A 27479-nucleotide genomic window follows, 5' to 3' on the forward strand; every position below is an offset into this window, starting at 1 on the left:
TCCGAACACACATGCACACACGCACACATACAAACACTAAAGCACACAAAAAAACAAACAAACAAAAAAAAAACACTTTATAGACCTTGTCCTATTTTCCCAAAAAGCAACTATTTTCCTTTGCTGAATTACCTTGACTTCCTTGTTTATTTCCGTCTTTACAGCTAATTGGACGACCTGTTCTACCTGCCTACTGGTCCCTTGGGTTTCAGCTGTGTCGCTATGGTTATGCCAATGACTCAGAAATAGCAGAGCTGTACAGTGACATGAAGGCAGCTGGTATTCCCTATGTAAGTTTAAGAGACCTTTTTTGGATGTCTGTTGGGTGTTTAACAATAATTATATTTATATTATAAATAAAATATATGGTATTAGTTCTGCATCAGCAAACAATGCAGCAAGCAATGTGAAATATGTAACAAATATGTTAAGGAATATATTTATCTCTTTCTGTAAAATGCTCTACTGTTGAGTCTAGTTTTATTTTCCCACCTAATTAGACCAAGTTCAAATTTCTACTTCTAAAATTGCAAACAATCAGCCCCTTTTCATATTTTATTGATTCTTTTAACTCTAATTCTAACAAAGGCTATGTTCACACTGCAGCCTGGTATGACCCTATTTTTTATTTTTTTTTTGTCAAATCAAATTTTTTTTGCCTTTGCCATTCATACTTCAAAATATATGCAACTGTGTTCTCCAGTGTGAACTGCAAAAAACCTGAAAGCGTCCCAATAGTGCAATATCATGACACGTCGAGAGCTTATTGTTTCACCTACCGCCATGAAGAAAAAGTGCTCAGTGTTTGCGGAAGTAAACAGTGATGCTAACAGAGAAGCACAGCTTACAATTTTGAAATTGTTGTCCAACCAGAGCCAGCACTTTAACAACTTAATCCTCATTACAGTTTTTCTCCCTTTTGCGCGTATCAGGATACAGAAGAGTGACATTTATTGAGAATCAGTGACGTATAGGTGGGATGAATGCGACTTAGACGTTAGGTCACATTTGAATCTGGTCGCATTTGAAAATGGGTCTCATTTTTGAATGATACTCAAAAGGTTTTAGTTTAACAGTTTTTCAACTTGCTGCCATTACAAGGCTATTTACTGCATGCTTCTCTAAAACGCAGGAACCTTACTTTATTTAAAAACAGTAAAAACATTTGAGAGACTTACCTCCGACATGTTTAACAGAGCATTGAACTTTTTGCTGATAGTCAAGTAATCCCCAGAATTTGTTTTCACAGGGCACTTTTCAGTAAAAACCTAATAAAATCAAAAGTTATGCCTCTTTTATTTAAAAATAAAATGAGTTGGTCACTTTTAGAGATATGCTGGTCTTGCATATCAGAAACAGCCAACCAGAGGCAATTTCTGATAATGAGGGGCATGGGCACATGCCCAGGGCGGGATCTAGCGCCTAATGCCCCGTACAACAACATCAAACTCTGATCAACAACAGCTTCACTCCTGGAGTGAATTGTGGTGTGAGGGCGTGTGGGAGAGAGAAAGGCTGGGAATGCCTCTGCAGGCAACAGAGGTTTTGTAATTTTTTGGAAGATATTTAAACCATGTAAAAAATAATAATAAATTGTTTGCTGAAATATAACACTGTAGCAAATCTAATGTCCTTAGAACATTGTCCTTTCATTATTATATTTTATGAAAATTTTAATAATTTGTAAGGATGATCAACTTTTATGAGTTTGTTAGTAAGTTAGGGAAACAATTATTATGCATTAATATCAAGCTGAGAATTTGGCAAATATTGATTATCAGTCAAGCATAAACTAATCTGAACTTTACCTTTCATCTGCTGCAGGACGTGCAATACGCAGACATCGATTATATGGAACGTCAGCTAGACTTTGTTTTGGACCCAGAGTTTGAAACACTGCCACAACTGGTGGATAAAATGAGAGGAGAAGGCATGAGGTTCATCTTTATTCTGGTAAACAACACTTGCTCTTGCTGGCAGACACATGTATACAAAAATACAACCTTATATCTCCAAGGGATTTTTACAATTTAGCACACAGTTTTGCATAGCGTTAAACCATTTTAACTTGTCTGTAAACTCAATACATTGTGAATCCCTGAAGTTGTTTATTACATGAACTGTATTGATGTGTATATGTGTGTTTAATTTCAGGACCCAGCCATTGCAGGCAATGAAACAAAAGATTACCCTGCTTTCAGGAGAGGAAAAGAAGCTGATGTCTTCATCAAATGGCCCAGTCATCTGAGCAACGAAATTGTGTGGGGGAAGGTAAGACTCAATTGATATCAAAACAAAGTCAGAAAATTACCCTGAGCTACTGATAAAGGCAGACATAAAAAATATGTTGATGGATTTCTTTTTTTTCTCGTTGATTTGTGAGCTTTTTTGTGACCCTTTTTTCTTTCTAGGTCTGGCCTGATTTTCCAAATGTCACAGTTGATGAAAGTCTTGACTGGGACACCCAAGTTGAGGTACACTGCCTCCCACATTTACACTGTGAGCTTAGAATATTTTGGAAACTATTAGCTATTTAATCATTTCCATCACTTCCCTCAAAGTAAAACTGGTTTAAACCATTTTACTGGAAAGTTTGGTAACCATTGGCTTAATATTTGAATTTTATCTTCAATGATAAATGGTTAAGTACTTTATCAAGACCACAAAAGGCTTCACTCTACAGTTTAGTCATTCACCCATTCACATGCTGAAGGTGGCACGCCCTCTGACCTCCACCAGCAATCAACATGGGTGAAGTGTCTTCCCCAAGAACACAATGAAAGTGTGAATCGAACTGGCAACCCACAGATTATAGGATGAATTTCTACCACCGTCTTCAAATTTTGTCTTGACACTTTTTTTGTTTTTACATATACTTCTGGCCGACTTTATGTAAATTCATAGTACATCAATGTAACTCAGTCAATATCAGAATTTTAATTATGTACGTTTTTTTGATAATTTCCAGCTCTTCAGAGCATACGCCGCATTCCCAGACTTCTTCCGTACTCAAACCGCAGCATGGTGGAAACAAGAAATCAAAGACTTCTATAACAAGATGAAGTTTGATGGTCTTTGGATTGTGAGTATAAGAAAATAAATATATGGCTGTTCCATTTAGAAATTCTTCACAAAATTGTCCACAACATTTCCTATTATACATTGCAATCTACTTTTTCTCTGAAGGACATGAATGAACCTGCAAGTTTTGTCCATGGCACAGTTGGTGGTAACTGTCTTGGTAATCCCCTCCTAGAAAACCCTCCATATATGCCAGGTAAGAAACTAAGACTCTATTTGCGTTTTCTTTCTAAACCCACTTAGAGTGACATTTTTAAATAGATTGTTGTGTTTTTATATTTTGTGCACCATACAGCCCTGGAATCCAAACATATGGGCTTAAAACACAAGACTCTGTGCATGAACAGTGAGCAGATACTTAGCAATGGAAAGAAAGTCAAGCACTATGACGTCCACAACCTCTATGGATGGTCTCACACCAAGCCTACCTATGAGTGAGTGTATATGTCTTCGTGTTTTCTGGTTAATTGTTTGTATTAAGCCATGTATTGTTTGCAACACAGACAAAACACCACCATAATGCAAATAAAGGAAAATCCAGTTTAGAAGATTAATAACTCAATCTGTCCTGCCAGAAATCTGTTCTCATCAAACCTTTATAATAATGTTTGCTGGTGTAAAAGAAAATTGATCCCTATAACATAATTTTCTCCCTGCACTATGAAAAGCCCAGGTTCACAACATCAATTTAGGTTGTAGTTCTAAGACTACTGCACAAGATAAAACTACTCTGTGGAAGAACTATAATTTCATTAGATTCAGACATTTTTTAGATATTGAGTTCATAAAACTGAATTTTTATCCTGTGCAATTGTATATATGAAAGTCCTATGAAACATCCAGGTGAACATTTTGCAGGATTATGAAATGAAATACCTCATAGCAGGTCTCAACATTGCAGCACAAGATAAGTAGAGCTTTTAGCTTGGCTGGTCATTGCCTTCCTATGCAATTCTGCTCTAAGAAAATGATCACTTCCTGCATAGTCTGGGTTTTCTCCCCATGACAGACTGGTTCCAGGTGATTTTTGACCGGGCTAATCAGCGAACAGAAGGAGAAGTTGTGAACGATGATGTACATTTTCAATGGTGTTTTAGAATTGCACTCTGGCGTAGATTTAGCAACAGCAGTGGAGGAAGTGAATTAAGCCATTCAGTCCATGTTGACCACACTTTCAAATACTGAAGTAGCATTAACAGCTGCTTCACTCAGCTCAGTACTTCTCTCTTTGCAGTGGAAGATGGTTGTTTACAGCACGGGCAATTTCTGGAAAGCTTTTTGGCATTAAACTGGCACATTGCATGAAAACCCAAATGTTATTGATTGGGTAAAATGTAAAACTTCAACAGAGTCCACACCTCCACGACACAATCGTTTCACAGTAGTCTAGAGTCCAGACCCTGTGTACGAAACAGATACTATGGGACAAGGTGCTGGTTTTTACCAGGTTAGCTTTTAGCCAGTCAAATAATTCTCTTTTGGTCAAGTGACACCATCTTAACAGTTTACTGCCATCCATTGTACAGGTGTCATGTGGTTAAAGTAATTAAAAACAGCTCTGGTCCTCACTAAGCAGGCAAATTGGTGTAAGGAATATACATTATGTTTCTACAATTTATGTACTAAACAGTAAAAGAGAATGATTAGTAAGAGATGTTGCACATGTTTTTATGTTTTGTAACGGTTTAGTGAGACACAGACAGCTAGAAGTTCAAAATGTTTATTACAGCTATCATTTAATGCCTATAAGTTATATTGCATTTGCTGCAAATAAAACTTTTTTATTCTGACTTGAAACTCACAAAAACTTTACTGCAAACATGCAGAATAAATAAGATTTTTCTGTCTTTTACTGATACAAAACAATAACAGGAAAAATAAAACTCCTGTTGCAGTACTGTTTTGAGAAATACTGATCAATCATAATTCTCAGTCACAGAGGGCAATTAGTATAATTTTGGTATTAAGTGCCAAATGCAATGGTTAAACAATACTATTTTAGGCGATGAATCCAGCATTGTTAAAAAGTACTTTGCCAATGGAAGAATATGCTGTTTTATATTGATGTCTGTGTTTTTAAGACAAACTGTTTTTCTTTACGCAGTGCTTTGCTGGAAGTCACTGGTAAGAGAGGAATAGTTGTGACTCGATCAACATATCCTACTAGTGGGAAGTGGGCAGGACATTGGCTTGGAGACAATAACTCTAGCTGGGATCAGCTGTTTAAATCCATCATAGGTATGTGTAGATACAGACACAAATTATCAATAATTGCTGATTATCTTTGCTAGCCTTTAATCTGACTATTAAGATCTGGCAGAAACTAGATAAAGCATTTCCTGTTTTTTTTTTTTTTTTTTTCTTGCAGGCATGATGGAATTCAGTCTGTTTGGCATTTCTTATGTAAGTACCAATATCTGATCTTAGTTATGACAAGACATAATCTTATTGATATGACCTTGTTCTTTCTAAATGGATTACAGCAGCTTAAGTGATCAGATTTTGTTTGCCCGACCCGCTGATCAAAGGACATCTTAAAATAATATGCGAAACATGTTATTACAAGCCCCGCTCCCTCTGACAAAGTTTGAGCAAGTCAGTCATGACCTATAAAGTTTGTCATTAATTAAGAAATCTTAGATGTAACTTATATTTTCAAACTCTTGTGTTGATATTCTCAGGCTGCACTTATTCATCTCTTTGTCCTTGACTTATTTGTTTCTACTCCTTCCTCTTGCTCACATATCATTCTGTCATATCTCATCATCTCATTGTGTCTAGGAATAATCATAATCTGACACCTTATTGATTGTCTCATAGAGAATCATTAGCATGCTCCAAGTTGAGCCACGGGGTCATAACACAAAAAGACACTTGATAAATACAGTGCTGGCAACAAAAGAGGTGTGACCTCTGTTATTGTTGTTGGAAGGTCCCCCGTGTGTAGTTTCATCTGTTCTCTGACGCCTTTTCTGTCACTGTTGTTTTTAGACTGGTGCAGACATATGTGGGTTCTTTAACGAAGCTGAGTACGAGATGTGTCTTCGTTGGATGCAGCTGGGTGCTTTCTATCCTTACTCACGTAACCACAACGGCAAGGGCACCCCGGTGAGTACTTCAAAAACACTTGTATAGAACTGACATTGAGTTTGATTTTGACCACAAAAAGCTCAGCTTAAGGTGCAAATGTGTTTGTCCAGTCAGCTTCAAGAGATAGTTCAACTTCTCTTTAACTTCTTTTACATGCTTTAGAGTAAGAGAAATAAAGGACAATGCATTTTATTGCACAATAATTCTGCCTCATGAAAAACACAAGAAATAAGATTTTTAGCTAAGTTTTTGAGTCACTGTCAAGTTGAATCATTGAATTGATTATAATTGGCCGAATATAATTGTTTACAAACGAACAAAAAAACACTCCAGTATTGGGAAACAATTTGTTTAAAAATAAATATTTTTAACCACTGTGGGAATACAAAAAAATGCCTAATCTTCATCAGTTAATGATATTAAAGTTGGATGCTCCATGACTTACTGATTGGAATAAGATAAAGCACTAATGACCATGAACTGCTGTGAATCTCTAGTTTGTAATCTTAAATATATCTGATCAAACACAGTTTAAGATCAACAAAACCATCATCTTTTTTGTGAAAACAGAAAATAGGGTAGCACTTTCTATGCTTTTCTTTTTAAATAATTTTGACACTAGTATGCTTTATTGTCAGTAATCATACAGGAAACAGGCAGAGATGTAGCAAAGGTCTCAAAGTCAGGAACATCAGATGGCTGTATTAGGATCAGTAGATACCATTTAATTGTGAGCCTGCTCTACCACTATACTGCACACAACCCTCAAAAAACATAGACAAGAATTTTCTCTTGTCTATGTTTTTTTGGCATTAAAATTGCCTTAGTTTAAGTCAGACAAAAAAAAAAAAAAAAAACAATACATGGACTGGTTGGTTTACAGCCAAGTGTGAAGCAGCCAGGATGAGGATCGGTGCCTCCAAATCCGAGGCTATGGTCTTTAGCCAGAACAGAGGTTCACAAATGAGGGAGAAGTGGACCAGGACATCAGCAGGTGGATTGGTGTAGTATCTTTGTCCCAGACTGCTGTTGTGAGGAGAGGTGATCTACGCTCCTACCCTCGTCTAAGGTTATGAGCTTTGGGACCTGAGCAAAAGAAAGAGGTTATAGATACATGTGGCCAACATGTGTTTTCTCTGCAGGGCGTCTGTTCTCACTTAGATACAGGGAGAGAAGAAACTCAGAGTAGAGCCACAGCTTCTCCACGTTGAGGTGGATCAGGAATCTGCTTATCCAACCCTGGATAAGCAGAACAAAATGGATGAATGATGGAGTCTTTAAAAGCTATTCTAAAATGTTGTCTTGCTTCTAATGCTGTCTTGTTCTTGTGAATTCAATAACTCTCATGTTTTGTCTTGTGAGATGAATGTAGTGTCACATGTCTGAGATCATTCAGTGTGAATAACCTCAGACTTTAATTTGAAAATTACAACCTGAAACCGAAGTGATGGCAACCAAAAGTTTTTAAAAAAGTGTTTACCTGAACCATGCTGGAATGTTTCACAACATTTTGTAAGAAACCGATGTTGCTCAGAGGGCTATCCTTTGCAGGTGAGGAATACAGTGCAGATAACAAGTCAATAGAAGCTTACCTCAAAAAATCCAAACTATTTTTGCTTTTGACCCCAACCTTGGGAGCTTGCAGTGTCTGCATTAGCCTGTAAAGTCAAGTTGTACAAACAGAGTTCGAACAACAAACTAAATGTAATCAACCATTCCTTCTGTTTTCGACGTGGTGTCGGTCTTAATTTGTGTCTTACACATACATACACTACACACAAAGACATGAAGAAAAGAGACCTGTTTGGTTGTCTGGTGTCGTTGGCATTCATTTTAGTGGTGACCTTTAAAAGCGTTGGAACACATCTGAAAAATCCAATAACGCCCATCCAGAGATCGATCTCATAGGGCGAAATTTCTCCACACGAGAGACTGCAATGCCAGACAGGGCACCTGCGCGTGCATCTTGTGTGTTTGTGTGGGTCTACATCTGTGCTTTCTAACAACATGGAGTGATGATGTAATTGAATTCTCAAGGTGATCTGAATACTACACCTTACCTCCACATTAAATACACACGCGCAGCATTAAACTATGAACATTTAATAATGAGAATATAATAGAAAGAAATACTCTCACAGAGACAAAAGTATAATAGAAGTACACTAATTAAACAATTAATTTTTTATTGTAGAAATGTATAAACAAGTGTACAGGAAAGAAAAGTGGGAACAGTATGATAACGGAGTGATAACGTTGTACAGGCTCAGCAGGTTCTTGTGCTTGCTAGAAAAAAAAAAAAAAAGTCAAAATTAAGAGGAAGAAAGCAAAAAGGTCATCTATGTAAACTAGACCGTAAAACATTTTCCTGTAGGTTTTATAAAATATTTTGACATGTGAAAAATGTAACCTTAAAGACATACAACAACACCCCTGTAAATCAGATATGCTGTGCAGAATTAGATACTGTAAGGGCAGAAAGAGAATAGTTTCTGCAGAGTCATTACCATCGCTCTGTCACACTGTCTCTTTGCCCTTAGACAGACTTTTAGCACTGACCTCCAGATAATTTTAGTGCACTGGCAAAACACTGCAAGGACCACAGTCAAATCAGAGCCCAATTAATTATGCAAGTTAATAAGCAGTCTGAAATTCAGCACACTTTATGTTCACTCTTTGTACAGAATCACCACATATGGCTCAGTATCTGTATGCGAGTCTTTATAAACTTCAATGATTTAAAAAAAAATCACACAATAATGTTTTTAAATCAAGAAATAGAAAAAGTGCTTTATTATCTTTACACTGCAGTCATCATCAGATATCTGTATTTTTTTATTAGGTCACAAACTATATGCATTTTCCTGCTTTTTTTACACATACGGAAGATTATTTAAAGTATTGATTTTTTTTTTTTTTTTTACTTTCAAAGGCAAAAATTTAAATTACATATGTTGCCATTCGTTGACTCAGAATGAAACAAACTGATTTCATTCTGTTTATAAAAACAAATGTTTTGTGAAGAATTGCCTTTAACTATAGACAAAAGTAAATCTTTAAGACAGAGAGAAAAATCAGCTCTTTTTATCATGAAGACTGATAACCCGTGACCTGGTCACCGAAAAATTAGTGGCACTCAAAAATTACAATATATTTACAATAGATAAAAGCTTTTGTCAATGGAGTAAGTTTTACCCCTTTTTTTCTCTTCTGCAAGCTCATGTTCAGAGCAAAGTGCTGAGAATTACTTTCTAGTGACCATATTTGATTGTACAGAATGAGGGTGGAAAAAGGGCACTCAGAAATTTGAAGCAGATAGAATTCCTTTGGTCTCCTGATAATTAGAAGTCTCAAAACTTACTTGGAAAATTAAATGATAATCCGATAAATTCACCGGGTCATAAAATAATGGAAATTGTCTGTATTCAGTCGCATGCAGTTAGGCTTTCAATAAATGACCGCTGGGCTGCAATTAATTATCACTGCTACAGGTAATGATCACATTCAAGGTAATACTGGGGAAAAAAAAAATATATATATATATATATATATATATATATATATAATTGTTCCTTTGCTGACCCTAATAGTTTCTCTGAAATCTATCATGGAATATTTAATTTCTCCAATCAATAAGGAAGGTGAAATCTAATTTATCTACTGAACTCAAGACAATTTGCATATGAGGTACACATCCACGACACAAACACAGAGCATCATGGGGAGTAGCATATGGTCTTGGCACGCGTCATCTAATATTCTTCATGATCGGGGGTGTGTGTGTTTACATGTGTGTACTTGACCAGATTGGTTATTGTCCAGGCTGCAGTCCCTAGCTATAAGCTCTGAAAAATCACACTGCATCTTCTAGTCTGTATCTGGGCTCCCTTTCTGAGGGGAAATTGTTCAGCTGTTTTGATTATAGGTTGCTATCACTAAATAATACAACACTCTGCAAACCTATTTACACCTTTAACTTTTTCACTTTTTAATACTTTAATGTCACACATCAGTACACTGTATTATGCTAACAAGTGCATAACAGTCAAGTAGTAAGAACATTATATTTGAGTTTCAGAATTTTCTACAGTAAAAAGTTTGAAAACTGTGTTGCACATTTGTATTTATCCCTTATTACTTTGAAGGGAACACACCGGAAGAATGCTCTATCGTAACATTAGACCAAAGTTGAACTTTTTTTGCAGTAGAAAACAAATGCACATGCTGAAACATAGTGGTGGCATCAACATGATGTGTGAGTGCTTTTCTTTAGGGACAAGAAGAGACATTTCTAGCAGTTTTATAGAGGCTCAAAGACCAATTAAAAGCCCTACAACACTTGACACTGGTGCAAATTAGAGATTTGGACAAAGCCATGTTTATGTGTTAGAATACCACATCAAAGTCTAAACAAAAAAAAAAATATTTGTGGCAAGATAAAATTAGATGTTCTCCTTCCAATGTTTTTAGGCCTGAACTAATTCACAGTGTTTATTAGTTTTAGAAACAGAAACGCAAGAGAAATGAAATGACCCAAATACAAGTAAGGTGGCAGGAGAGAAGCAGAAAAAAAAATACAAAACTGTAAAACCGTAAATGGAACACAAGGAAAAACCCTGACTGGCAGCAACAAGAAACGATCTGACCTGGTCTATGAAAACCAAGTAGTGTTGACATTGGGGAGCTTATTCATTGGGCATGAGAGCAGGAGAAATGAACAGATGAGAAACAGCTACGAAGTACAGGGATCTTAGGCTGAGTGAAGATAAACCAGGGAACACAGTAACCTTTCACGAGCAAAACATTGTAAACATGAGCAGAATGCAAACCTTGGAATACACAAAACTCAAAATACTGCAGATTGTGACATCACCGTAATGAACAGAGTACACTCGGAACCAGGGAAATAAAGAACCTAAAAACATACAAAATCCTAAAATATAAAAACAAAAGCATGTAGAAACTTGAAACTAAAGAATGACATTAACATTTTATATTAATAGTTTGGCTTTTGACAAATTCAAAAGCCAAACAACAGCAGAATCCCAAACTTCATGAGATTTGCAGTTGTAGTTGCTGCAACTGGTTATTTTACAAAGGATCGACTCAGTCGGGCCTAAATACAAACTGAATCACATTTTTGTTTTTAATCAGTGCAAAAAATAGAAAACCACATATCGGTTTACTTTTGAAACTTATTTTGTGCTGTTTAAAATTAAATAAAAATACAAATACGGTTGTTGTGACAACATAATTTATCAGTTGCAAGGCCTTTTTATTAATACGAGGCAAAATCATGAGCATACATGTTATTGCCTTGTTGGAGTATCAGTAGTTACTCCACTGATATAAGCCTTCATTTATTTATTCATTTGATTTATTTCCCAGTAATATAACTATTGCATTATGGTCATGATCTTCAAAAAATTGAAGGCTTTGTCTCCTGGTGACAAGAAAGGATTTTTATGCCATCCATGATTTATGAGCAAAATGCAAAATAAAAAATAATGAACGCAAGAAAACTAACCAAAGTGCTTACAAGAAATATCAAAGGGTAGAACAAATTTAAAATGTTAATGACACACATACATTTTCTATATAATTGCTATTTGTGATGAGATTTTAATGCATGTATACCATATTTTGTACTGATTTGAAATGTACTTCATTCACATATAATTGCATTCACTTCTTCTTCAGAGACAAGACCCTGTTGCCTGGGATGACAAATTCGCCGAGGCGTCCCGAGATGTTTTGAATATCCGTTACACCCTCCTGCCTTACCTTTACCTGCTGATGTTTGAGGCTCACACCAAAGGAAGCACAGTTGTCAGACCACTACTGCATGAGTAAGTATAGACATATTTGTTACAGTGGTTCAGACTCTAGAGCTTTATTGCTTACAATAAAGTATTCAATAACAGGTCTTTGTCATCTATTGATAAGAAGTTCCTTATTAAAAACTAATTAAAGCATATGTTTTAAGCTTTCTTTTAAAGGTTTTAAGTACTTCTGCTTTAAAGAACTTCAATCACTACAAGGGTATCTATTTGATTTTTTTCATTGAATTGGTAGGATGTTGAAAGGTTGTCTTGCCATAGAAGCTACAATGTAAAAGCCTTGAACCAAGATGCTTTACTTCTAGTAGGACTGCCTCAAAGCCATTTGCACAGAACCCACTGGCTGCTCTTGGCAGCTCCCAGATGAGAGTGTTTGAAATTGTTCGAAAAAGATGTATTTATTCATCTGAAGAGACTCCTATAAAGTCACAGATGGTATTTAAGAAGCTGCCAGAACGAGCCTGGCAGGGTTATTTGGCTCGCATCTTCAAATCACTGAATTCTAGCATAAGTATTTGAACAGTCGGCGGGTCTAAGGACGCATGAGTAAGCTTTGGTAACATGCCTTCTCTGTCAGGATTAATAGCTTCTTTTCTTCACTGTCACAGGTTTGTAAAAGACAAAGCTACATGGGACATCCACAGACAGTTCCTCTGGGGACCTGCCCTCCTTATCACCCCTGCTCTAGACAAAGTATGTTTATATGCATAGTATCTTTCTTCCATTTGTCTGTTTTTATCAGAAATATTAAAAAATATGACACACTTTACCTGTATACTATAAATCAATGAGTGCATACTTTTAAATTTGTTTGTTTCTGTGTGAACAGGGAGTTACAAAGGTAAACGGCTATCTTCCAGACGCACGCTGGTATGACTACCACACAGTAAGTATCTGGCTGACAATCATTTTAGAGAAAGACTCTCTTATCTAACCAACAATCTGTTTATGTTGGTAAAACAACATGACACAATATCACTAAAAGAACTACACTGACTGAACATAGTTTTGGTTTTGCTGTTAAACTATTGTTAATTATTCTCTATTAAAAGACAGACTTCACAGCTCAGGGATTTATTAGAAAACATAATGAATTAAAAAAGAGGCAAGAATTTATGATGAGGCTGTCCTGTTAGTCTCTGTTTATAACTTCAGCCCCCAGAATTACAGCAGCAGCCAGAGCAACTTCCTAATTTAAACCTTGACTAATGACATAATTTAAAATTTCATGAAATATTTTGCTGCAGTATTAACATACGAAATCCATAGCTACAATTTCAAACCATTCAATTTCATAAGTCCGTCTTAATTTTCTCCCCAGGCCAGGGATGTTGGTAAGCGTGCCACAACACTCTCCATGGACACACCACTGGAGCACATTAACCTCCATGTCAGAGGCGGATACATCCTACCCTGGCAGAAACCAGAGAACAACACGTTTTACAGGTGAACACACTCACACTTCTGTCAAATCACTGACAGCACACAGTTAGTGATCAATAAATTACAGATATTGGAAGAACAAAAGGCATGCCTTTTGGGAAGCATTGATTTTTGTACTTATGTGTCCAAAAAGAACAGGCTCAATAATTTTAGTCATATTAAAAATCTGCCCCTAAATCCATATCATCATACACTTTTATAATTAGAGATGATACCACATGTTGCAAATGTAAATAAATTAATCTGTAAAATTTGATCTTGTCAAGCACAAGTCAGGAAGTTGCTGTTTTAATTCAGTTTTACTTGGATTTAGTCGCATGCATGCAGCATGTGAAACAACAGAATGACTCAGAGCAACACTAACACTTCCAGCAGCAGTTTGATCAGGTGGATCCCCTAAGCAGAAATGGAAATGTATTTGTCTGGAGCAGCAGGTATAAACAGAGAAGCTCCTTTAGCTCTAATCCTGTCTCCCTCATTCCTTTCAGTCGGAGGAACCCTATGGGACTCATCGTTGCCCTGAGTGACTCTGGAACTGCTGAAGGATCTGTCTTCTGGGATGACGGCGAAGGAATAGGTGAGTGAAAGGTCACTCATCCAAAGAGAAGCTTACCATTGCATGTTAAGTGTGTGTGTGTATATTTATGAGGTACTTATTTATGATAGTCAATAATATATCAAAAACACAAACACATTAAAGAGTCCAATTCATGTTGCATGTCTGCATACATATTCACCAATTCAAAATCAGATTTCAAATAAACTGTTGAATACAAGATTCAACAAAGCAACAAAGCAAGATTCAATATACACAAAAGCTTTGTGTGGAGTTTTTTGTGAGGGCTTTATTGAGTAGTTTTCATTATTACTTTTTATGTGGTTAAATTAAATTAATTATGAGTACTACACTGTCACAATTAAAGGATGCAACTCAATAAATTACCACATCATCAGCTTCAATAGCAATGACATTTCCTCTCTGTGAAAGACATAAGTAACTCTGCTGGACAACTTTGATTTCTGTGTAAAATATATTTTCAGGATTAGATCTAAGACTTAAAAAACATGTAAATTAATGGGAATAGCAATGAAACATACCATTTGGTGTACACAACTTTAGAAAATTGGGAAAATCATTTTTAAAATGGGAACATAAATATGTAAGAAAAAAATTGCTTGGACATCCCAAACAACATTATTGCATCTTTTTGTGCACAACTTTGTTTAAAAGAAAAATAGTTATGTTCATAGAAGATTTAGCTTTTCAAAAATTTGGATTTTGTGTTTCCTGAGTACATTTAGAAATGTACAACATTTACAGAAGATAAAAACTATAATTTACTACAATTGTTTGGGAAGAATTTGTAGCTAAATTTAGCAAAGCTATAAATTTAAATAGACCTTAACAGATCAAGCCAAGCAGAGGATTTTCTGTAAACTTCCTTATTCATTCTTAGATTGTTCTCTCATACACTTAAACTAATTTAGCAGATGAAGTGCTTCTGTTAGGAAATGCATTACTCTGTGAAAGGCATGTCCTGTCTGTGTTTTTTTATGTTTGTTTTGCCTCTTAGTTTACTCTGTGCTCTCCTGTATTATGTTCTATTCTCCTGTTTTAAGTCCTGAAGGCTTTAGCTTTATTTCACTCCACCGTCAGTAAGGCTCTTGACTTTTCAGTCACACACTTTCCTGTTTACCCACTTACAGAGCCAGCTAATTACTCAGTTTCATCCAGTTAGGCAGTTGTACTTCTAATTAAGTTACTTTGTTGATAGAAGTCTGTCATTTGCTAACTTAACTCGGCCTGAAATCAACTTGGGGTTATAACTGAGCCAGTGCTGTTTTACTAAAATACTCAACCACTGTAAAAGTTCAGTACTTGTCCTGAATCTCTCCATGACATTCATTCTGAAGTTACACACCAATTTATACTCCATGTCTCTGCTCTGTACTTAACTTTCTCATTTTTTCCCCAACAGACACTGTTGCAAAAAACCAATATCTGCTAACCTCCCTTAAGGCAGAAGGGGTGAGTTCAAGGGCCAACTAAATTTCTTCTATATTTCTGTCAACGGTTATCTAAACACCATGCATCTGTATGCATAGATTTTGTGGATGACTAAAAATGTGTGTCATTATTTGGCAATGCTTTGTTAAAAAACCTTGAGTTCAGTTTGGAGGTATGTCATTTGCTGAAATACGAATAGAAATATTAAAAAATTAGCTTTTTTTCAGTTATATATTTCTCTTTGGCCAGTGGTTTTTACTATAAACTTAAAAAGTTGGCAAGGTTGTTCTTTGTCCTCGACAGTTTACTAAAGGAGAATAAAATACCCACTGCATCATCCCAATGACAGACTCGAGTTTCATTTTCTTTCTTTTTTTACTAAAACAAGCCACATCTCTTTAAACAGCCTCTTTTCAAATAGCTCTATTGTCCAGGGAGAATAAATAATGTTTCAGTGTGGACACAGAACCAAAACAAAGAGGAGAAAGATGCTTTAAAAAATTTACTTGACTTTGCAAGGACATAGTCTCAGAGTATATTTACTGTCCTTTAGAACAGAAACACTATGAGCTTTTAAGGGAACCAATACACTATGCAACCGAACCAAAACATCTTCATTATGTTTTTAAGTGGAATTATGACAGGATAATCAATTTAGGGGGAAAAAAAAAAACAGATACAGGGTGGATGCAAACCTATTCATGTCCAAGACTTATGGCTAAGTTTGATTATCAGGAAATATTGACTAGACCTCACTTTCAGTCAAATATGTCAGTAGCTTCCAAGTCACTGGGACTAATAGGACTATCACTGCTCTATTTGTTGTTTCATTTTGTTTTCCTGCCAAACAATCACAGGCACACACAAGCACACATTCATTGCACAATAATGCTCCAAGGCATACATATGAGCGCCCATCTACAGTATACAATGTTACAGTTAGCTGGCCAAACATCTGTGGCTGTCCTCAGGTTCAGTCCAAAGCAATTTTACATGGTGATAAAAACAGACACATTATCTGGCAGCCGATCGAAGACAGAGCAGCAGAAAAAGGAAAGTGAGCCAGTGTAAATGCTTGTGTATGTATGCGTGAATAAACGGATGTGAAAAGATGAGGATAAGTTGGGTGATGCAGTCGGTTCTGTCTGACAGATAAGCAGATTATTGTCCATTTTGGATGGGTTCTGTGAACATTTATTGTGCATTTGCATGGGTAGGTGAGGGGATTTGGTCCTGTAACTCGAGGACAACACTTTAGTCTTTCCAAGTTTTTGGAAAAGTTCAACATGAAGGCTGGCCATTCATCTCTTTGTCATTCTGTGCTGTAGGCATCGTGGTTATTTTATTTCTTTAATCCACTAATTGCCAATTGGAAGGAAATGGCGTTACCTGAATGAAGTAAATGACAAATGGTTCCTGGGGCCAAAATCTGTCATGCCAACATTAATCTATAGAAAAAGGTGTGATATACAGTCTTGTGAAACTGTTTGGAATAAAATAACTAATATAGAGTTAATTGCTTTTTAGAATAAATTGATATAAGATGAACTGCATTCATACAGGCAGATCAATGTGTGGAAAAGAAAGTAATTCTTAGTATACTGTTGAAAAAGCAGCACAAAATGTATTTTATCAGATAAACAACCTAATTTAAATAGGTAACATTTTGTATTGCATTTGCATGTATTTGATAACTACAAATAATCAGTTTCTTCCTTTGTTTCTCCAGAAAATGTTGTCTAGTCAGGTTGTTCACAACGCTCTATCACCTCCTGATCATCTGATCCTGGGAATCGTGAAGGTTTGGGGGGCAGGCACCGTCAAGATCACCGAGGCGACCCTGACAGACAGTAGTGGCGTGACACATTCGCTAAATGTGGTGCACAACACCTCCACTGAGGTCAGAAGTGTTTTCAAATTCTCATTGTTTATGATGGTGTTTTTTTTTTTTTATTGTTTTCTGCTTTTAAATAACAGGAACAAAAATTGTATAGAACTGAAAGACAGATTGGGGAAAAAGAGACAATAAGTTACATTTTAGTGTTGGCAAAGAAGGCTCTCTTCTACATCTATAAGCATCACAAGATTATTTCTGTTAAATCTTACACTCAAAATGTCACATTCATTTCGAGTGAAATATAAATATAGACTTGTCTAAAGTATAGGGTTTGTAATTTATCTTTACCAAAGTAGAAAATTTAATAAAAAAACTAAATTAAGTTCAGTTAAGTTTCACCAGTATGTATAAACATAGTTTCTTAGTGATTTTTCATGTGAATTTGGCTTGCTTTCTGCTCTAATAACCCTTGCCTAAGCAAATTAATCAGTGTCTGACATCTGCAGCTTCTTGTGCATCACTGTCATTCCTCATCCAGCTTTTTTTCACATTTCAACACACATGTTACCAGACAAGCAAACACATGTTTGAGTTGACTGGGCATCTTCTAGTCTGCTTAAAATGCCCAGCAAAGCAAGATTCACAGCCCATATCCTGCTGTGTTGCATTCTGTGGTGTAATAGCTGTAATTAATGCTCTATTCTCTGTGACACTATTGTTTTGTCTCCATTTTGTGATGAACACAGGACTTGATGTAGGACAGAGTTTTTTTAAAATTGCTTGCATTTTTAATTTTTGCAAAAGTGTCATATCAGCTGTTGCTCTGACAGAAAGAAATGTTTAGGAAACTCATGAGCATTCATAAAGGTTAAAACAAAACCATTACAAATATCCAATATGGCTTACGATTCAGGTTAGTTTGATTTTTAGTAGTCGCTCTTCAGCGCAACATTTGCGCACTCCTCTTTTCTTCCTCACATCAAAGTTACTTCACAAACTGATTTTGAATGAACCTACTCTGGTCCTGTTTGAAGGAAAAGGGTCATGGTCCACATGCCAGAACTGGAACAAATTCTGGGTTCAACTAAGGGACACTTCAGTGGGATTGTTGCTGAGCACATCAGGGCTTTAGGTGGTAGAAAACCCAAAATAGCTCAAAGATATAGTGGCAACAATAGTCCAATAGAGTAAAATAAACAGAAAAGGATTTGAAAGTAAAGACCAGTCAATGCAAAGGTGGACAGTGCAGTGACACAAGCAATATGAAGAACTGGCTCAAAAATAAAATAAAAGTTGACAGGAGATAGTGTGTTACTTCACACTTTTGGCTGCTGTGAAATACTTCTGTTGAGGTTGTGTACCTGTACTCGGTTTTCTTCCTGACAGCATAAAAATGATACCCAGTGCAAATCCTTAAATAATCAGAGGTGAAAAAGCCTCCCATCTTCAGATTTGATCTGACACTTGAGAAGTTAGACAGCGAAGTAAGTCAAGAGGTCGAGAATTGCATATAAAAAAAGTCAGGACTTCTGTGGTCGGGTTGCACCTGTGTTGGGGATGGAAAGATTGACTGTGAATAAAGAAACGGCAGAAATATATCCCATCGAAAGAGTGAGAAACACGCTGAAAAGGATTTCTATGGAGAATGAGTGGGCAGAGAGAAATAAGAGAAATGGAGTAAAGATGACAGTTTATTAATGGAAATAACAACTAGTTTTTCAGTATGAAACAATCTCTTGAACATCAGTAAATGAATCAGTAAGCAGATGGCGGTGTCATCGAGACACAGTGAGGTAGGAGAGTCATTTCTGCCCCGTATAAAACAAGGTAGCTACAATCATGCAGAAAACTGTCTTGTGGTACGGTACATTAGGACTGATATTACCAACCAAGCAGCTTCTAAGCATGTACCTGTTATAGCTCAATGAAGTAGTTCAGACAAATGCATAATAAGTCTCTGCACACTTATTATGCATGGCCATGGAGATTGAAAATCATGTAAAGCAAATGGTTATATTTTGAAATTGTTGTTTTTACACATACAGCACAGCGTCCAATGGCTCATTCATTCATTCTTCTTTTTTTCTATGTAGGAGCTGCATATTGATGCTACCTCAAAGGCTGTTCCTCTGCACCATCCTTTCAGCATCACATGGAAGACTGGCTGAGAGAAACCATCAGTTTTTTTGCTATTTAATTATTGATCCAATTAACCAGATTTTAACATCAAGCCTTAATTTATTGTATTTGTGTCATTTTTTTTAAACATGTTTTTTTTTAATTCATGTGCCTTAAAATGAAATGCTAAGAAACTTAAGAAAATATGTGATGACTGAAACTTGAAATAATGTACAAACTGCAATTTTTTCTTTAACTTTTTTTTCTTAATAGTGTAATATTAATAAAAACGATTGGTCTAAGTATGTTGAAGTGAAAAAAGAAAGCATTTTTTTGATATTCATACAGTCAAAATGTCTCCAACAAAATTATTTTTGTCATTTATATAACAATGTCACTGCACATTCATCTTTTCAATCAGGAGGGAAGGAAGGAAGGAAGGAAAGAAGAAAGTCTTAAGAAACATTTAGCCCTTGCATGAACTTTTCATGCAGTAACATATTAAGAAAGTAAAGTCATAAACGCTCAAATAGCATCTCCTGCTTTTTAATATGCTTCTATACATGTCTTTATTCTCTGCACAAATGATGAGGTCTAAAACTTCACACAATAGTTAATTTATGTCTTACTTTTTGTGGATCAGTACATTTTTAGAGCCATTTTTATGGACACTGTCTTGCCAGACAATATGGTTTTAAATGAGTTGCAGTAAAAAATGCGTCTTTGTCACCAGAATGACTGCAAGACGCAAGTCAGTCACAGATGAAGAAGGAAACAAAAACATAGAGCAACATGACAGTGATAGTGAAAAACACAACATCTGAAGGTTGTTAGACATGAAAGGTGTGTGGGATGGAACGTGTGCTCTAAATATGTTTTTGGTATGCTTTTGTATACTTATGTGAATCAGTTATTGAATGTCATTGTGCTTTGTGTCTTTTGATAGACATTGAGGGGGGGTCAGAGTGAAGTGATTACCAAAACTGAAAGATAATGAAAGCACAAATGGTTCATCTGCATGCTGGTTGATGCTTCAGCCATTACTTCTGTAATAAAAGCATTTGCTTATGTGAAATTGCACTTGCAACTATTTACCCAGTAATGCAGACTCTGATTTTCCAGTGACAACTTACATATTGAAAATAATGACTTCTCTTCTCGCATGTCTCTTTCTCAGACTCGCCTAACAGTTAAATTTCCATAAAATACAAACCAAATGCAAATGCAAGATGTGTAATACTAAAGTGTGCTGCTTCTGTCATGTTCAACACATTATTTTGACAGTAACATTGCCTCATACCTGGACTGGTCCCCAGATTCCTATTCATAATTTTTACATTCCCACTAACCTACACGCCCCAAGTCAAACAGTAACAATCTTACTTGTTTGTCATGAGCAATTTCACATGTTAAATACTCTGGTTATCCTCGCTAATGTGCCACTCACTCACTCAAACAGCCCTGTACTAATTCCCACTGCAGGCCTTATCTTGCATTACAACCTGTAACTGATGCCTATTAAACGTATTTGTGTCCTGATTTAGCCAGGGTGTTTCTGAAATGCTGTGGATGCATACATGGTACCGATGGACCCTGGAATCACGTGAAATTCTCTTGACTATTCTGAAAGGTACCATGAAGAGGAAACTTTCGAATAGAAACATTCATTATTTTCACCAAGCAAAATGTAATAATGTTAATAATGCTAAATATGCAGTGGATTTCACACTGAATTATGGGGTTGTTTTGTAATTGATTTAAAAAATCTTACCTTGATTTGAACATTTCTCCCATCAGTATTTTGTTTCTGACTGACCATACAATTTAAATATCACAGAGGGGCATTTCACTATTTTCTGGACTTTAAACAGTCTCAAATTCAGGATGGTTATCCAAGTAAGAACATAATGTACTTTGTTCCTTTAGCCGAATGTAGCTGAAATATAAGAGAGAGAGAGAAAAGATCAACTTAAAGCTCTGTCTTCAAAATTCTTATAGATGAAATTTCCTAAATTAACAAATTGTGGTTCATATAATTTGCCTTTACTCATTTTCCTATTTGTCAAACACAAGAGGTGCCGATTTTGAAATGTAGGTTGGCTAAGTTATTCTATAGCTGCCAAGAAAATCAGTGAAGTTATACTAAGTTGCATTCTGCCCAATGCCATTCCAGTTAAAATATTGTGTTGTTTCATATATTGGAACCTGCAGAAAACTCTTTCTTCTAAGCAGTTCATGTTGAATATTATTTTAATCGTATGTCTTGAATGTTATTAAAAACTGCAGCTAAATGTAAATCACCAAATCCGAGCAAAAGTAATAGGCTTTGACATGAAAAAGGAATTAAATTCTATTTTGAATAGATCATAGATTGTGCTTTGCTTCATCATGGCTGATATGCATTTCTGCAAGGGAAGACATGCCCACACACTGCACAGCAGGCTGCTTAATGTTTGGCATTGCATGACATGACACTTTCAAGGGAACACATTCTTATTTATTTTCTGTTATATAAGCAGTATACTAGATGACATCTTATGACAAATGTTCCAAATGTGATGCCTTTATCAGCTTTTTTCCGTCATTCTTGTGCCACAATACAGATCAGCTTGTCGTGGATAACTTGATAGCCATAAGGCTCCTTTCAGAGCACACTCACAAAGTGTCCTGATTATATAACGCTTCTGTCTGCCTAAATCAACCTTTGTGTCAAACTATAAGTATTAAAAGTAATTTAATCTGATAAAGACATGTTGTTTTTTTGTTTGTTTTTGCACATTTTCAAATGTTGTTCCCTTGTACAGCAGACTGAAACATAAAAGAGATCAACTGTATTTGAGTACCGCTAAATATTCTGACTAACAGAAAAATGTCAAGTTGCTATTAAACAATAACAGAATATTGAATTAAAAAACTAAAAGCAATAGGCACAAAAATTCAATCATCATTTAACACAAGGAAAAAATAAATATCTCAGCCAATATCTGCTGACAATAAGCACGGATGGATGGATGGAAGGAAGGAAGGAAGGAAAGAACAAGATGATACAAAACAAACATTACACATCACAACAACGTGACAGCATTTTATTCCACTTTAAAACTGGCCTTAACTTTAAAGCAAGCCATGTGTGGTTTCTTTGAATATAACTTGAAAGCACATGGACGATGCAGTTCGTTCTTCTTCACCAGTTAAAGTTGCAAAAGGAACAATGTCACTGTTAATGGGGAGTAAAAGTGGAGTGAAGCTGCAAGGTTACTTACGAGTCAGTGCAAATTGAGAAAGATTCCTTCTCTGGATAGAGCACTGATGAGAAAAATGCATTTCTTTCAACGGATTGTGGATTAAGCACCAAAGGATGGCCACACGCGCGCACAAATTCACAAATCTCATCAAAGGCCATAGCGGCACACCCACACACTCACATTTACCAACATTCCTCACGCATTAAACCAGAAAGGGGGCATGCACAGAACAAAGATTCCCCAATTGGCTGGACCATCCATGCAGAAAAGGATTTAAATATCACTGAAAATGGAGCCACACTGATTGCATCACTTCCGATTCAGCAGAGCTGGTCAAATGCCTCTGGTGACTAAGTAATTCAATACCCCAGACAGTATGCATAATGTCACAAATAACCTTGCATGCATGATCACCTGCAAGCCTAAATTAAATTCACTCGCTGCTGTTTTCAAGGATATAAGGTGTGTGTTTAGGCTGTAAGCCCTCTAGGGTTATTTGAAGTTAATTACATCTTGGGCCAAACTTCTGAAAAATTGTTTGTTTCTAAGCTTGCCTCATCTAAACATTAGACAAATATGTGGCAGCTGCTCCGTGTTGCCATCAGCTAAAAAAAAGATCCAATAAACAAATGAGTAATCTCCACTCATTACATACACAGAGGGAGGTAAAGATGTTCTGTTTACTTTGGTTATTTTAGGGTTGCCTTTCCTCGTTTTTTTGTATAATTGTGCTCTAACTCATTAGAAACACATTTACTTAAGTATCTACCTCTTTGATTCACTGTAGATTAAAATCATCCCTGATAAATGACACGTATTCATAATTTAGTGTGCACTCGGGCTCAAAATTTTGTAACTGAAATATGTAACCCATTTGGCTCACATGAAGAAAACGGGACAAGTGGCAACAATCATCAGTTTGTGGGTTAGTGGCAACAACTTATGCCTGACTGACATTCATAAAATACATTGCTACCAGTTCTTTGTAAAAGTATTCGCACCTTTTAATCAAATTTGCATCAAACTTGAATATATTTCACTGGGATTTAATATGATGCCATTCTAAAATAGTGCATAGTTATGAACTGGAAATAAATTAAAATATTGTTTTGATTGTTTCCTTTTTGCTTGTTTTCTTTTTTTTTTTCTTCTGCATAGAACTGAGTCTTTCCAACATATATAGACTGATATGAACTAGGGTGACCATATTTTGAACAGAAAAACAAATACTGAAAGACTTTAATCATACTCTGTTGACTTTAGAACTTTTGATCTAAAGTCATAAAGTCATTAAATTAACTTTAAATTTCTCTATGTGGTCAGATACAATAGCAAATTTCAGATTTCTAAAGTCAAAATGTATAAAAATGATGGCTATGTCCTGTTAGGTTTGCAATTACACTATCTTTGATGGCCACAGTGGATGTTCTTTGGACATTTTGTATCAAACGATCCTGCTCTAATGTTCTCCAAAACTTTACTCCTGACCTTTTTGGTGTCTTTGTCGTATTCATGGTGTTATTGATTTATTTTTTTTTCCAATAGTGTTCTCTAACAAACCATTTATCATTTCCCTGAATGCGAAAAAGTTTTATACAGTATGAACACTTAGCAATATGCTTATCAGCCAGTAAAATATATTTTATCAGTAAGGTATCTTTGTCTATGTGAACATCCTAAGAATAAAAGCAAACTTAAAGAACTCTGACTTTCTTTGCAACTGATTTTCAAACACATAACAATACTGTCTATGATGACAAATTTAGGGTAATGTCAGAGAACAAATTGTGAAAATAGGGAGAGGTCCAAGAAGCGAGAGAGGAGCTGTGCGAGATGCGGAGCAGTGACATGTTGAGAGAGTGGGTCAGGAAAAATAAAGAACTGTGGATGAGAGTCAGACACTGCACTGAGTGCTGTGGATGGATGGAAGGACATGAAGTGGACGGGAATGTCCTTTTGCAAGAGTAGATCTGATTGAGGTCAGTTTGGCTTCCAGATAAGACACCATTTTAATCACCCTTTGTCTGCCTCATCACCATGAAGGGGCTGGCCTCATCAAGAGGAAAGAAGAGACACTGCTTGGAGACAAAGAGAGAAAGAGAGAGAAGGAAAGAACAAATGTGACTGTTGAGACAATGAAAATGAAAAACGCTTTGCTGCATAAGACAGTGAAGAGGCAGTTCCCCAACGAGAGAAAGAAAAAAGTTGGAAAGAAGTCTTGCATTATATAAAATCTCGAGCTGAAACAATGAAAGAAAGGGGTGCAATAAATATAAAATAAGAAAAAGAAAAATGCTTAAGTAACTCACAAGCAGCATCAGCACAGGAAAAGTGAGTGTAAAAAATAGATCAAGGCCTAAATATGCAATATTTCTGCATTCAGGAAAGTCCTTGTTTAGTTATTGTTTGTTGGCTAGTGATATTTTGGATTAAATTGCATTGTTAAAAAGCTAAAATGGGCTGAATAAGACACATTTTATTTATTTTATTTGAACAGTCACATCACTGCATTACAATAGTCTCATTCTAAAGCTAAACAAACCTTCCACCAGGTTTTGCACAACTTGGTAATCTTCACCATATTGATGTCTACAGTGAATTCAGCGGCAAGCCTCCCACACAACGACCGTCACATTGATCTGTGTCGAGCACACTCACAATGTGAGGGCAAACCCCATCCACTCAGTGCTTATGCTGGAAAACTACTGCTAAACAAATACTAGACTGGCAGGTAATGGAAAACATACTGCATTTCAGCTTTGTTAGAAAAGACACCGAGAGTACATTGTTTTCATAGGAGCAACAAAACAGGGCTTCCATGGTAAAATGTTGAAGGCAGAGTCCAGATACCAGACTGCTTTAAAATAGAGAAAGATGCCAGAAGTAGATGCAGCCTTCATTCTTCTTTGTTTTGTATTCTGCCTTGTTCTTTCACTGATCTTGTTGCTGTTTTTGATTAGGTTTTCACATGCATAATGTCCGTGCAGTATCACACACTAATGCTGTTTACCTTTTAAAGAAATTCAATTCAGTTTCCTTTTACATTGTCTAAATAGTGCTAAATTTAAAAAAAATAATAAGCTTAGGACATTTTACATAAAAACAAACATATCCAATGTAATCTAATTTATAATCAGATTTAAACCAATAAGAAAAAAAATCTTTCAGGGATATGAAGAAACGCCTCCCAAAATATGCTAAACATTTTAATATCCATTTTGAAAAAAAAGAAAAAAGATTTAACTTACATTTTCTTAAAAACAGCATTTTGAAGAGCATCTTCACTCTTTCCAATTATCGATGCTAGTATCTTTATTCATTCCATGGTAATTAATTATAAATGCTTACTGTTTACTGGTATTTTGAAATTTCTTTGGTTATCACTTCATGGTCTTTGAGATTGGAAACTTCCCTTGCCTTTGAGCCTCTATGGTCTCTGATGCCAGTTGTTTTAGGTTTTTTTTTTTCTTCCCAGCTTCTACTTTTAGAGCACATGAAATGAGTAGGCCTCTTTTATCCTACATGCAGCTGTGAACAGCTTTAATACAAGAACTTGTGTTGGGTCCTACGCATCAATTGCTCCTCATGATGACCTTCATAAAGCAGAATTCAATTCTATATAAAAGGATTGTTTTAGCTAAAATTTTGTTAAAGGCAGTTTAAGTTTTGTAGTTAGATTTATGATGCTTTTCTCTTCCGCATGTATACTGATGGAAATTCTAATTAAAAATGATGTGTAATATAATATAGTTATTATTACTAATAATATTAGAAACAATATGGTGCAACGCTTGCCTGTGGTTTCTGTGTGATTCTGCTTTAAGTCTGTGGCCTGCTGTCATCACATCACCACATACATGTGTGACTCTTGGAGAAATCTTAGGAGCTAACACATTAGGGGAGTGCAGCTTCACTAAAGGATTAGTTTGCACAGCAGGAGCCTGCTTTCAGATGTGTTAGCATAATGCTGGAGACAGCTAGGGATAGGAAAAGGAGCCAGAATAAGAAGACAAATAGAACAAGAGATGGGTCTCTGTGAAAAGAAATTGAAAATTAGAAATGAATCACATTGATTCAAACAACATTAGGCCTGGTAAATTAAGACTTAAACGCCCATATTTTGCATTACTTTAGACCCACATTGACTCATAAAGGGTTGAGATTATTCATGACTCAATGTCACTAAAATAAAGCAAATGTGGATTGGAACTGTATTATTTTTAGAGCTATTGTCTTTAATCTTTCACGATAACTACAAATGTAAGTGAGGGAAAATGTGAGTGATAAACAGGATCATTTCAGAGATGTGTGGCATGAAAATAAAATGCCCTTAACATGTCAAATAACGTTACCAAAAGTAAAAATAGCAGTTATTGTATTGTTTTAGTTAGCTAATATACAGAGTTTTTCACTACAACCATCAATGTCAGCATTGGTATTAGGAGTAAGGTGGCCACACTATACCTTTATGATTATCTTTGAATTTATTTTCACTCTCCTCTAATTTCTACTACAGCCTATTAAAATAGCTTTGTTAGAAATTGTAGCTCAAAGTAAGAATCAATTTCAGAATACACTGTCAAACTGCTTCTTAAAAATGTACATTTATGGCAGTGTTACTATGATCATATAAACACTGCAATAAAAACAAAGGGAGAGGATTTTGACCCGTGCCAGTACCTGTTATGCAATTTTTGTAAAGCATGTAGTTAAAAAAATGTTTGAAAGAAAGAATTGATTTTTCATTCTTGTCCATCTCCTTCTTATGTCTTTTTCAAGGTTATTTCAAGGTTTGTCTATTCACAAATTAAACAATA

General features: G+C 35.8%; 1 protein-coding gene across 1 annotated transcript in view; it reads left to right on the forward strand.

Annotated features, from left to right (window-relative positions):
- si (sucrase-isomaltase (alpha-glucosidase)) overlaps positions 1 to 20492 on the forward strand; it is a 57613-nt gene extending 37121 nt beyond the window's left edge. Inside the window, exons 31-48 of the mRNA XM_055027929.1 lie at positions 165 to 290; positions 1825 to 1953; positions 2155 to 2271; positions 2412 to 2474; positions 2969 to 3082; positions 3187 to 3277; positions 3377 to 3515; positions 5186 to 5319; positions 5450 to 5484; positions 6073 to 6189; positions 11872 to 12020; positions 12620 to 12704; positions 12841 to 12897; positions 13333 to 13457; positions 13943 to 14031; positions 15434 to 15483; positions 17192 to 17362; positions 19393 to 20492. Coding sequence (XP_054883904.1) covers positions 165 to 290; positions 1825 to 1953; positions 2155 to 2271; positions 2412 to 2474; positions 2969 to 3082; positions 3187 to 3277; positions 3377 to 3515; positions 5186 to 5319; positions 5450 to 5484; positions 6073 to 6189; positions 11872 to 12020; positions 12620 to 12704; positions 12841 to 12897; positions 13333 to 13457; positions 13943 to 14031; positions 15434 to 15483; positions 17192 to 17362; positions 19393 to 19467 — 1866 coding nt within the window. The 3' untranslated portion in view covers positions 19468 to 20492. The remainder of the gene's footprint in view (positions 1 to 164; positions 291 to 1824; positions 1954 to 2154; positions 2272 to 2411; positions 2475 to 2968; positions 3083 to 3186; positions 3278 to 3376; positions 3516 to 5185; positions 5320 to 5449; positions 5485 to 6072; positions 6190 to 11871; positions 12021 to 12619; positions 12705 to 12840; positions 12898 to 13332; positions 13458 to 13942; positions 14032 to 15433; positions 15484 to 17191; positions 17363 to 19392) is intronic.
- The last annotated feature ends 6987 nt before the right edge of the window (positions 20493 to 27479 follow it).

The sequence above is a fragment of the Poeciliopsis prolifica genome, unplaced genomic scaffold (assembly GCF_027474105.1).
Source record: "Poeciliopsis prolifica strain line A6 unplaced genomic scaffold, Auburn_PproV2 SCAFFOLD004, whole genome shotgun sequence".
In the NCBI taxonomy this organism is placed as follows: Eukaryota; Metazoa; Chordata; class Actinopteri; order Cyprinodontiformes; family Poeciliidae; genus Poeciliopsis; species Poeciliopsis prolifica.